This window comes from Lingula anatina, chromosome 5, assembly GCF_051362555.1.
Source record: "Lingula anatina isolate TDL-2025a chromosome 5, LinAna3.0, whole genome shotgun sequence".
NCBI classification, from domain to species: Eukaryota; Metazoa; Brachiopoda; class Lingulata; order Lingulida; family Lingulidae; genus Lingula; species Lingula anatina.
This window is the reverse complement of record NC_141771.1, coordinates 5,162,240-5,175,622: the sequence shown is the minus strand read 5'-3', so window position 1 is coordinate 5,175,622 and position 13,383 is coordinate 5,162,240. Positions and strand designations below refer to the sequence as shown.

The 13,383-nt window shown below is 37.0% G+C and overlaps 1 protein-coding gene across 1 annotated transcript; it reads right to left on the bottom strand.

Annotated features, from left to right (window-relative positions):
* On the bottom strand, positions 1 to 3,244 carry LOC106176056 (adenosine receptor A2b-like). The gene is made up of 2 exons (XM_087013235.1): positions 3,078 to 3,244; positions 1 to 715 (listed from the first exon to the last, which is right to left on the bottom strand). The coding sequence occupies exons 1-2, from the start codon at positions 3,242 to 3,244 to the stop codon at positions 1 to 3; spliced, it is 882 nt and encodes a 293-aa protein (XP_086869361.1).
* Positions 3,245 to 13,383: the final 10,139 nt, after the last annotated feature.

The following is a 13,383-nucleotide window of genomic DNA, read 5'->3' as shown; positions in this document are numbered from 1 at the left end:
TTACAGCGCTGTATCTGTTGTATTCATAGTTGAAAATATGACAGACGCCGGGGCCTGAACATTGGAATGAGGTTTTTCCTTAATGTGTAATAGTTTTCTGAATTCTGTCATGAAAGTTTCCGACCGAAATGCATAAACCACAGGATTAACAGCAGAGTTGACAAACAGCAGGTTAGTAACGTAGCTATTGACCTCATTCATTGGTTCTGAGTACACGAGATCACCATAGACCTGAATACCGACTATGACAACAAACGGAAACCAACAGAACACAAAAATGCCCAAAACGATGGCGGCCATTTTGGCAATTTTCAAATCGACTTCCAACGAGTTCCTGGGCACAAATTGGCCTATAGGATCCTCTTTTCCCCGTTTGTGCGCAATGTAGAATATTCTGCCATACAGGCACATGATGAAGACGGTGGCCAGCACGAACATCGGGTTATTGACGCCTCCTAGATATTCCCGTTTCATAACTTTGACGTACAAGCAGTCTCTGTCTGGAATGTTCGCCCATTCGTTGTGCCACAGGCATGGAATAACGAGATAAAGGACAAGAGACATCACCCATATGACAACAGTCAGACGGCGTGCACGTGATAGCGTCATGATGGCGTTGTAGCGTAACGGGTAGACGATGGCGGTGTACCTGTCAATTGCTATAGAGAGTAAACACAGAACTGATGTCATGGCTGTTACTCCTAAGCCACCGTACCTATAAACGAATAAAAAATAAAAAAAAGAAAAATCGGAATGAGAGCATGGTCTTATCTTTGAGACGTTTAAAGTGGGCACCAGGCATCTTTTTGATATTAAAATAGAAATATCGGTAGACGGCGATGGGCAGACTGACTCAATTTCGAGGTTGAACCTATAGGTTTACTACAGAAATGTTTATGCATATATTTACTTCTGTTTTACATTGCTATCAGTATAATAAAAACTTGGATAAGAAAGTATGTAATCAAGTAATTCGTGAGATTGTTTAATTGTGCAAAAAATGATAAAAACAGATATTTGAGAAATTTCAGGTTTATCTTGGTTAATGAAGCCCTTTGATATTTTAATTTTATTTGGAAGCAGCATTAAATATGATGTCAAAAAAAAATAATAATCAGACATTGCCAGACAGATAATTGCGCCAAACGAAACGGTCCGCGCAGTTTTATAGGGTAATACCCAGACTGATGTACCTACACAGACACCACACCCAATGTATTTAAATCGTACCGCCAGGGTACAGGACCCACTGTCTTTCAGAATATGCTGTTGCAACTAAACAAAAACCACCCAATCCGTTCAAAAGGAGGGGTAAATTGCCACCAAAACGTATTTTCAGGGCTTTTAACGAACACCAAACTGGTTTTAGCAGGTTAGAATACCAGGCGATCTCCGAGGAACCCACTGTAAACGGCAAAACATCGTTCTATGTTTCTCTAATGAATTGAGGACCTTGACCGTTTCTGGATTGAACACTGAAACCCCGTGACTTGCTTTATTGAGGTCAGATTTCACCTGTACCGCTCAATTAGTCAAAACAGAGTTAACAGAAAAAGCCAACGACGAAGCGTGTACCGTGTCTAAACTGACTAAGGGCATTAACAGCGTCAGTATTTGGGATGGATACCACTTTGGTGCCAAAACACCAATGGTAGTCATCGTCGAAAACCTGAACCAGATCAAATAAAGGAATAATCTGGGAACCACTTGACTATCATTTGATAGGGGGGAACATGTTTTGGTTGCACGGTAAGATTGCCAGTTCACACAGAGCACTTTTAATAGCAGTTTACTTACAGAACCAAGGGAATCAGCAGATACCTTGGTCATCAAAATCGCCATATTTGAACCACGTTGACAATATGTGGGTAGGCCATTACTCGCCGAATAATCAATGACCTACATGTCCTACAACAAAACTGGACCAAATTGGACAGATTTTGACCGATGCCTGGAATGTTATTCCAGATTGAACTCTAAAAACCTATCCCAAGGAATGCCTTGCCGCTTGAGAGCGCTGGTAGCAGCGCGAAGAGGTTAGGCGTAACAGCGACCGTTACTGTGACTAGAAACTGACATGAGGGTCCTTTGTGGGGTGTGTTACTCTTTTACAGACAGAAGTTTGGAAAATATGGAGATCCAAAATATCTCTTTTAATGGTTGACGTATGACATAGAATAGGCAATGTGTTTTTGTTTGCTTCTCTGACTAATTCCATTCATGAACTGATGTCACAATGACATCAAAGAGATAATTAAAAGTTATTAAAACACGATTTTAATCCTAACTTCCATTTATCAGTCAGTAAAATAGGAAAAAACTATTCCATATTAAATGTCAAGTCTGTAGTTGTCAATCTGTCCCAGCCGTCACTCCCAGCTGGAAGCATGACTGGGAATGCACAAGGGTACTATTTCGCTCCCATTCGGGCTGTTCTCAAATCCAACTGGGACCAAATTACTGTCTACGCGCTAGCCCAAACTAACGGGAGTCCATAGTGAAACCGACCCAACGCCATTTGGTGCCAAATCAATGGCCCGTGTTTGGTGAGTGGAATTCGGGGGGTGGGTGGAGGTACATGCACGTAGTTGTGTGAATAGTCTCCTTAATTGAGTCCCCAATTTAGCGTTGTTTTCAATAGCCCAAAGGTTCTCAGCATTGTCATATTAGTATGAGGCAACGCACTACAGTAACTTATAAACTGTTTTCACATATCATTACAAAAGTACACGCCATTGGGGAAAAATTACCTTTAAATGACTGGAACATGAAATTGTTATAAAACACTGATGGGCTATACGATGTATCTGTCTTACTGCGCCTATTTGAAAAAAAGATCATTTTGAGTACTTTATTAATTTTAAGCAAGAGAGTGTTTGTGTAAAATGTCCCAGAACCAGATCCCTTCTTTTCTTTCCATGACAAATTACGCAACGCTTATTGATTATTAACTTGCCATTTTCTGACAAATTTACGCGGTATCCGAGAAAATGTTTCTATGAAATCATTTAAACAGATAGCAATCCTGGCACAAGAGCTATCCTTCACGTTCAAACAGTAGACTTAATTATACGTACCTCAGAATGCACAGATATATGTTCCTCACGAGTGCAGGCTGGGCGGTGGAGGCGATGTAGAACGGCATGGTCACACCAACAGAGAGGTCGGCAATGGCCAGGTGCATGATGAAATGATTGGGAACATTCTTCAGAGCTGGTGAGCGCTGTATGGCTGCTATGACCATGATATTACCGAAACAAATACATACAGTTAGTATCAGCCTAAACACTATGTTTACATACTGCAGCTCTGCGTTTTCTGGTAAATCTGTGTGATTTGTGAAGTTCATCCCAGACCGCTGGCCGTCAACGAAATAACAGGTTATTGCCATTCGGGTGGACAAATCAGAGGTGTGACGTCACAGAACACGTATACCCACGCTGGAGGGTCAATCATAGTAAAACGCTGCAGTCCTGATGACGTATATCTATTGGAAAATACGCACGATTAGCCTGTCATGTACCAAATAATGTTAGATTCAATTTACTAAAACGAGGACGGACGTCCCCTCCCCCCCCCCCCCCCCCCCCTGGACATTTTTAATGAGAGCATGTGTGGTCGGTTTCTACATTATTTAAAGGGAAGATTTATAACCAGTGCCTGGGTGATACATCCAATGCCTTGAATGCAGTCCCGTCATATTGTCCGCCTAATTTTCCATAAATATTGTACGTCGGACTCTAATCAATTACTGGTGTCTGTTACAAACGATGGGGAGACCACTTATAGTTATGAGATTTTAGTGTGCAATCCGTCTCAGGTGGGTTTCAGCTAAAGTTCCAGATTCTAACAGTTAAATCACTATGGTGGCCTTTCATGTGTCATGTTTTCATATCTGAACCAGAGTTTGACTAGTGTCCATACAGATAACTGCAAAGGAACAGGGATTTTTTAAGTAATCATTTTCCGCTGCTGGTGTATAAAATGAAAACCCATTGTGTTTTCTCACGATTACTGCAGGCGTGTGGAGTATGAATGGAAGAGTTGCAATACCGATGTTAGGGATTTCTTTTATTGCTACCTCTGCCTGGGGTGCTTTTGCAATCAACGTGGGACATTACATACGCTATAAAGTACAAAATGGTCTGTATCTCCCTTTTCAGATCATAAATGACCTAGCCATGTAAATGAATATATACATTCATGCGCGCTTAAATGTCTGAAAAGAAATAAAATAGGCACACTAACAATCCATGCAGGGTAAGAATACAATAATTCACCACTCAGTCGTTTATACCTCTGACTCGTTTCTAATGTACCTGTAGAGGACTGGATTTACGTAGTTGTCTAATTAGTTTAAGCAATGACCGTAGTGTCACTTCCATGTCACGCCTGACTGATAACCGAATTGCCTTTGTGATTCAGACTTTGGTTAATTGCACACCGGACCTTCCCTAGTATTATCATTCGTAAACACATGCGTATCTTTGTCGATATGTTTCGCATGCAACAACAAGATAAAACTAATGGGATGACAAATTATGACAAAAGGGATTCCATATTCATGACGCAGTTTAATTCAATGGATGGACCTGAAACCTTTTCTAGCTTTATCTTGATTCTCATATGGACAGAGAGAAACATACTTTTACAGTGACGAGGACGACGGTTTGGAGCTCTCAACCGTTTAATCATCTCCATTTTTTTCATACTGATTTAAAATATATTTTTCTCTCTGTATTTTTCAGCATTGAACACGCTTTCACGGGATTTTCCTTTCTTATTTGTCAATAAATCTTTCTATATTTCCCTATTAGGCAAACCGTATTTTTTTTTACATTGTCATAACATACATTGGAGTTCACAAAAAAATTAATTGGGGTTAGTTAGTCTGATTGTGAATTTAAAATGACAATTACCCGGATGTGGATTCAGGTAATCCAAATTGTCCAGCAAAATAAAACGCTGAATGCCGTGCTGTTTGATATCTGTACTGACTGGTTCAACAACCTTGACGCTAACTGCGACAATGTAATGTCCGCTGATGAGTTTTTCAACTTTATAAGGATATTCCACAACACGCTGTTCCCAAAATTTCACTTCAACAACAATGACCGCGATTAAAAAATGGCGTCAATTAGTTGGGAAGAGTTCTTTTTCAATTGTTTTACTAATTATTATTTCGACGAAAGCTATCGGCCAATGATTTTCTATGGACCTGCAGATCAATAAACGATGAGAGACATTGAAGGATTTAATATTCTTCTATTTTAAGCAAACATGTAGCCAGATATTTTTTGCCTTAAATAAAGAACAATGCGAAAAAGATGTTGTAACACTCCAAAATGCCACGTCGTACAGTATAGCACAAAACATAACGTATAATCATGAAAACTTGCTTGAAGAAAGTGTGAGTATATCAGAAATGAAAAATAAATATCTTCTTCCTTTAGTTAATTATGAAATTTTGATCTAAAATTGGTGGCTTTTGGGCACGCAGCAGAAGTTTATACCCATGTAAATTAATTTATTCCCAAATCATTGGTAAATAAATCCTTTAGTAATTTTAATCAGTTCCTCATTTTTCAATTACATGGAAATCAATGAAAAACCCCTCTTGTTCTAGATCAGATTTCATGGTAAATACAACAAAGGAAAGAACGTCTCCTTTACATGATTATTTTGATTGCAAAAAAGTTTTTTTCTAAAACATTTCAGCATTGACATTTTTCTGTTAAAAAGTTGTTATCATTTTTAAATTGATATTTTTCCATGATTCATGTTTCTAAATATAAAATATAAACCTGTTATTTTTAACCTATATATTTCCTGTGTTACTGTATACATTACCTTTGACAAAATCCATTGATGATATTCATTTCTAATAGTGAAGCAAACAATCAATTATAGTCGTTTTCATTAATATTCAATTACATATCTATTTTACTTTGATCGTCATTTTCTCTTTATTAACTGTGATTTTGTTTTTTAGACTACTACATGAGATGAGTATCAAAAACAAGTAAACAAGCTACATACAAAATGTCAAATCAAAAGTCCTATAAATAAAATATCGCATCTTAGAAATCGATATTGATCTCAACTATCCTTCTTTAATACTGGATTAATATCGTTGCTTGCGTCATGCCCGCATTTGTTTCTAAGACCACGAAATATGGTGTCACCCAATTTTCTTTATTTAAAGTAAGCTATATCCTCGATCCGCGTGAAAGCCAAAACAGCTGAGGACAGTGAGTATTGCGTTATTTTAGGAAATAACTGTTTTTGCATGATGTACAGTAGAAATGGCTGTTGTGGTAGGTAATGTAATTTACGCCATAGAACAAGAAGCACTTTCAGAAGACTAGAACTTAAGACTAAAACAGTTTGTTGATTAATATACATTTTCGAGGTGATTTGGTGTTTCTTCCTTTCACTATGGATATCAGGACACTCAATTTGAATCATCATTAACATGATACGTAGCAGCTAGTTTTACTATTATATTTATTTCAGATTGGAAGCGTTATCATGTATCTGTTTATTCTTCTGATGCCCATTGTTCTTTTTGCCTCTTGTGATACCACTAGTGTCATATCTCATGGCAAAGAGGTTAGTTACAACTTTTTTATATGTCCCTTCCTTCTAACAAAACTTAAATGCACTACAGTGTAAGCGTATTTATGAGTAAACTTCACATAAGATATAAGAATAAATCATAATTGAACCCTCCTTATACATGGCTATTTAATATTTTAATATACATTTGATAATCCAGTATATACAGGTAACAAGCTGCACAGTGTGGAAAGAGTTACTTTGTCAGCAACAAAAGAATACTGTGACGTTTATCGTTAGCAAAGCAAAATGATGCTTTTGTTAAATGAAAAACTAAATAGGGGCATATATGTCACCGATGCAAAAACATTTAAACCAAAATGGCGACAAGGGATTGAAGCCCATACACTTTTAATCAACCATGCCAAATTTTGCGATAAAATCTTGTTCATTGATATGATTTCAATCTCACCTAAAAAAGAAAGGTGTTGAATTAACGATAAAAGCTTTGAGTGCTTATATATAACAATGAAAAAAACACCGATATTAATATCATACATTTCAAGGGGATTTTTATTGTTTTAAATCAGCACAAAGTTAGACGCATTATAAAATAATAAAGTGCAGGGAAAACCTTATTTTCGGTATCTAAATGATAAAAAAACCCTTGCAGTACCCTTTAAATATATTGATAATTTCTAATTTTCTATTTTTGATCCAGGGTGAATTGACTGCAATTCGGAAATTTAAAGCTTGGTTCACAATTTTCGACACCAACAATGATGGGATGGTAGACAAAATGGAATTCGTCGATTTGACAGCAGAGAGAAGCCGTCGCGTGCTTTCCTCGTGGAGGGCTAAGGCAGTGTTTGGACTGATGAGCTGGAGTTTTTTGTTTTGGGTTACTGACATGGACCAAGTGATAAATTTCAAAATGTTTTGGGAGGCATACCAAAGAAACATTCGTAATACCACTGTTAATGTACAAGGACCGGAATATTGTACTGATTGGTTCCACATCTTAGACGCTGATTGCAACAATGAAATGTCCACCGATGAGTATTTCAACTTTATATCAATATTTCGGAGCACGTTGCCATCAGAAGTACCCCTCCATGACACTGATCGTGATAAAAATGGTGTCATTAGTTTGGAAGAATTCTGATTTGGTTGTTTTCATTTTTATTACGACGAAAAAGCCAACCAGTCTGCCCTTTTCTATGGTTCTGCTGAAAATTAGCCGAATAGAGGAACCCAATTTCTTTCCTATCTTTCTACTTTGATGTATAAACGGATTTTTGGCTTTAATCAAATACGATACCAAGACTCCACATTGTTTCGCTATGTTGCACAAAACAAATTTATGAACACTTTGTGTGTTTACTAACTGGACACTTAATGCCTATGGTTTACTATCGCCAAACACATTCTACATATTATAAGCACACAACATTAGTTAAAAGGGTTAGCCCACCTCCAATTTCAAGTGCTTTTTTACAAGTAATCATCTCATAGGTGCAATTGTGTCTACACAATGTGTCTTTTATTTAATGTGCCATACAGTACATGATTAATAGCACAAAAAAGACCGAGAATAGCAGTGAAGATATACCGGTACATATTTTATACCTTTATTCAACTTTATAGCACGGAACCCCTCAAATGCAATATGTCACTATGATTTCCACAGAGGTAAAGAAATGCCCATTAAATTAAAAAGACACCATCAAATTTAACCACATTTACACACAATTAGCATAATGATGTGTTCGTTGAAGGTCACATGTCGAATAGCATGTGCGTCTACCGCGTACTGCAATTATCTCCTGTAGGCGGCACAACATGCCTTCGGCAAGGGTAACACATTTCCTTTAACGGAAATTGACAGGAGGGATATCCTGCTTGAAGAAATTGAAATTATATAACAAATGAAAAAGAAATACATTCTTCCTTTCGTAAATTATGTAAATGAAATCTACCATTAGTGACTTTTTGGCAGGTGGCAGAAGTGCAAATTAGTATGTTCCCACATCATTGGTAGATTATCGTGTAGTGCTTTTAACCAATGTCCTCAATGTCAGCTTACAAGGCAATTATGAAAGGGACTCATGTTCTACATCAGATTACACGGTAAACAAAACAAAGGTAGGACATGTTCCTAAACATCCCCTTGAAATAGTCCTTTTTCAATTATTTCAGTAATGTAATTTATCTGAAATGTGGGTTGCAATCAACTTTACGTCTAAATCTTTCAAATGACATGTTTCTAAATATGTTACAAGTTCCTATTGATTTTTTTTTCTAATTTTCATTACATATTTTTGAATTGACAAAAATGCATTGGGGTAATTTTTTTCTGATTGTGAATTTATTTTAAATTGCAACATACTGGGTTTGTTTCTATGACCACGTGATCGGGAATCACCCAATTCTCTTTATCTTAAGTTAGTTATATCCTCGATCCGCGTGAAAGCAGGAACAGCTGAGGTGAGTGAGTGTTGCGTTACCTTAGGAAGAAACTGTTTTTGCATGATAGGCTGTCGTCATTACTAAAGTAAGCAAGGCATATAGAAAGCACATACAGAAGAGAAGAATTTAAGGATAAAACAATAAAGCAGTTTGTTGATAAATATACATATTCGAGGTAATTTGGCGTTTCTTTCTGTAACTATTGATATCAGGATTATTTATATGGAACCACTGATTAATTTGAAAAATACATCTGTGACGACATTTAGTTTAACTATCATACTTTTTACAGATCGGAGAGGTTATCATGTATCTGCTCATTCCTCTGTTACCCATTTTACTCTTTGCCTCCTGTGGAACTGATATTGTCAGATCTGATGGCCAAGAGGTTAGTTACAACTTTCTTATGTGTCCTTTCCTTCTAACAAGATTTAAAATGTACTATATGCATGCATATACATGTATGTATGACTAGAGTCCGCATAAGATATAAGAATAACTCACAAATGGAAAAGCTTCCCTTACACATGCATATTTGATATTTCAATGTATATTTAATGATCTAGTGGATAACAAGCTGCACAATGTGGAAGTTAATAAGTCAAGATCTTAAATATGTATTAATAATATCAAACCATTGGTCTTTTTTTTTATCATAACATTTTCTAAAAGCATATAGTTCTTCTAGGATGATTTTGCTGCGATTTGGAAGTTTAAAGCCTGGTTCAAAAAGCTGGACGTCAACATTGATGGATTGGTTGACAAGGTGGAGTTCGTTGATTTGATATCGGATAGGGGGTCTCGAGTGCTTCCCTCGTGGAGGGCTAAGGCGCTATCTGGATTAATGAACTTGGAATGGCAGTCTTTTATGCTTGGTACCAAATTAAACCTGGCTCATGGAATGAATTTAACAATGTGGCTTCGAGTATTCCAAATTGACCTGCATAATAAAACGTTGGAAGCCCTACTGTTTGATTACTGGACTGAATGGTTCAACATCCTTGATGCTAACTGCGACAATGAAATGTCCGCTGATGAGTATTTCAACTTTTTAACAATATTCCGTAACACCTTGCCAACAGAAGTACCTATGAACGACACTGACCGTGATAAAGATGGCACCATTAGCTTGGAAGAGTTCTTATTTGGTTGTTATCATTATAATTTCGACCAGAAAGGCAACCAGTCACTCTTTTTCTATGGATCTGCAGATCAATAGAGAATAACACACATGAATGGGTTAATTATTTTTCTAGTTGACGCGTACATGTAACCAGATATTAATTTTTGGCTTGAATAAAATGCTATACCGAGATTCAACAATGCTTACTGCTTGAGGTACCGCACAGAAATGAAGAATGCCTGAAGAAATTGAAATTTTATGAGAAATTAAAAAAATACACTCTTGTACGCGTTGATAATGAAGATATTATTGTGACCTTAAAGTTGGCTGGTAGCAGAAATGTATATTCCATTTCTGCATATTAGTGTTTCATTTTGTATTTCCTTTACCTTGTGATCTTGCATCTTGATACATCATCGGTTTTAATCAGTCCCCTTATTGTTCACATTCAAGGAAATTTATGAAAAGCCCGTATGTTCTCCATCAGATCATATACATGGGAAAAGATGCTTTAAAGCTCCGCCGTTTCTTGTTATATAGCACAAGAATAACGTGAAATCATGGAAATATTGTTAGTTTCCTACGTGGATACTTTACTGATGTGATTTCCTATCGCCAAACACATTCTACATATTACAAGTATATAAAGTAAACTTTGGTGTCTGCGGCAGGAAACGCTCTGAAAGGGTGTGCTGCCTGACGAAACTGAAATGACTTACTTTCGCCAGACAGATTCTACGTATTATTGCAATGTTTGTGTCTGAAGGGGCGTCCTGCCTGAAGAACTTGAAATTATATCAGAAATGAGAAAAAAAAGAAAATCATTCTTGCTCGTGTTATATAGGTAATTGAGATCTACCATTGGTGACTTCTTGGCAGGTAGCAGTAGAGAATATCCCTGCAAATGAGCATATTCCCACATCATTGGTAGATCCACCGTGTTAGTGTTTTTGAGTAATGTTCTCATTGTTCACATACAAGGAAATTTATGAAAGGGACCCCATGTTCTACAACAGATCACACGGTAAACAGAACAAAAGTAGGACATGTTCCAAACAGCGGGTTGAAATAGACCTTTTCAATTATTTCAGCAATGTAACTTATCGGAAATGAAATTTGCTATCACTTTATATCAACATTTTCCATATGTCATGTTTTGAAATATGTAAAATTAGTCTATTTCTTTTTAATTTGTCACAATATACATAGGAATTGAAAAAAGTTTTGTGTTAGTCGTATCTGATTGTGAAACAAACATTCAGTTACTGTCGTTTTTATTTGCATTTTATTATGTACGCTTTAATAATTAATCTGTATGCTTACTGTAATATTGGTATTTAGGACCACGACACGAGATGAATACCAAAATCTTATAAACAAGGTACATACAGAGATTAAAATCGAAAATCCCTACCAATTAAGATAATTAAAATAAAAAATCTCAATGCTGGTGTCTGCTTCAGGTATCCACAGGAAGGGTGTGCTTCTTGAAGTTAATATCAGAAATGAAAAAGAAATACATTCTCGCCCACGCTAATCATTTAATTTTGACCTAAAATGTGTTACTTTTTTGTAGAAATATAAACCCCTGTAAATATAGATGTTCTCATATCGTTGGCATATAAATCCTGTCGTGTTTTGATCAGTGTCGTCATTAATCATATACATCGAATTTTATGAAAAGTTCCCATGTTCAAGAACAAATAACACGACAAAAAAAAAAAAAAAATTGTCGCGTCCTTTACATCGGATTGCAATCAACCTTTTAAACTATTTCAGCGGTGTTATTAATCTGAATTGAAAGTTATCATCTGTCAGTTAATATTTTCCATGTGTCATATTTCTAAAAATTGTAATATTTTTCTTTTTTCATTTGCCACTATATATATACTGACAAAAAGTCATTGTGAAACAAACATTGAATAATTGTCTTTTTATTTCCATTTAATTATGTATCTATTTTATCCTGATCATTAATCCGTATGTTTACCGTAATATTGGTATTTTAGACTACGACTATCAAAAGCATATTAATTAAGTACATACAGAATGTCAGTGTTGAAAGTTAACCTCCGATGGAAAAGCCCTACCAATAAAAATACCTTACAAATGGATCTGAATCTCAGTTAGGCCACACTTTTTTATTTTTATGGATGACATCCTGCGCGCGCACCGATTTTCGCCCGTTCTCCCAAAAAAAAAAAAAAAAATCCCCCCCCCCCAGCCCCCAACAAAGTCGGTTGTCACAAACGTCGTTATTGAATTTGCCAGGAAATGAGCTTTCTGCGCATGCGTGTTATCGCCAAGTGGAAATGCAGCCGCTTTGCCATCAAATTCATCTCTAGGATTACTTTCAAATTAGGCCACACTTTTTTATTTTTATGGATGACATCCTGCGCGCGCACCGATTTTCGCCCGTTCTCCCAAAAAAAGAAAAAAAAAAATCCCCCCCCCCCCAGCCCCCAACGAAGTCGGTTGTCACAAACGTCGTTATTGAATTTGCCAGGAAATGAGCTTTCTGCGCATGCGTGTTATCGCCAAGTGGAAATGCAGCCGCTTTTCCATCAAATTCATCTCTAGGATTACTTTCAAATTACACAACAACAAAAGTCATAAAGAGAACGGGCGCCGTCGTTTTGGATTGGTATGCCATTGATATTGGGCATGGAGATATCACCTTTTTTACAATTGTGCGAAAGGCTGGCGGCGGCCAGCAATTATCGCCCGAAAAATTTCTGTGACATTCTGTACAAAGCAGCACATTAATACCAGGTTTTCTCTAGCGAAAAAAGGGTCGACAAGGGCGTCGAGGTATTCGGTGGGCTGAAGGTCGGACAGGCCACCTGACAGTTTGGCTGCTTCGTGTGAGTTGAAGTAGACAAAATGTCATCGTCCGAAATGACCTTTAATAGATTTGGTAGTATTAGAGCGCATTCTCAACGAATTAAGCCAGGCTTTACAAAGCCGGTGACCTAAAAATGGCGGACGTACATGAAAGAAAAACCGCCTAATCTTTTAATAGTCTCTCCGCCTCTCACACGCCTCCCCACACGTCGTCCCTGCGGGGTACAGTAATTAAATCTCGGCTCCGAACATTAATATTTCCGTGAATATCTCTGGTGATATTATCTCCATAGATAGTCGATTCATTGCTGCTCTACGGGCCAAATTATTCCTTTTTCGTCTCTGTTTTCAAAGATAATAGAACAGAAGAGCTTTTTTCCTTCGATCGC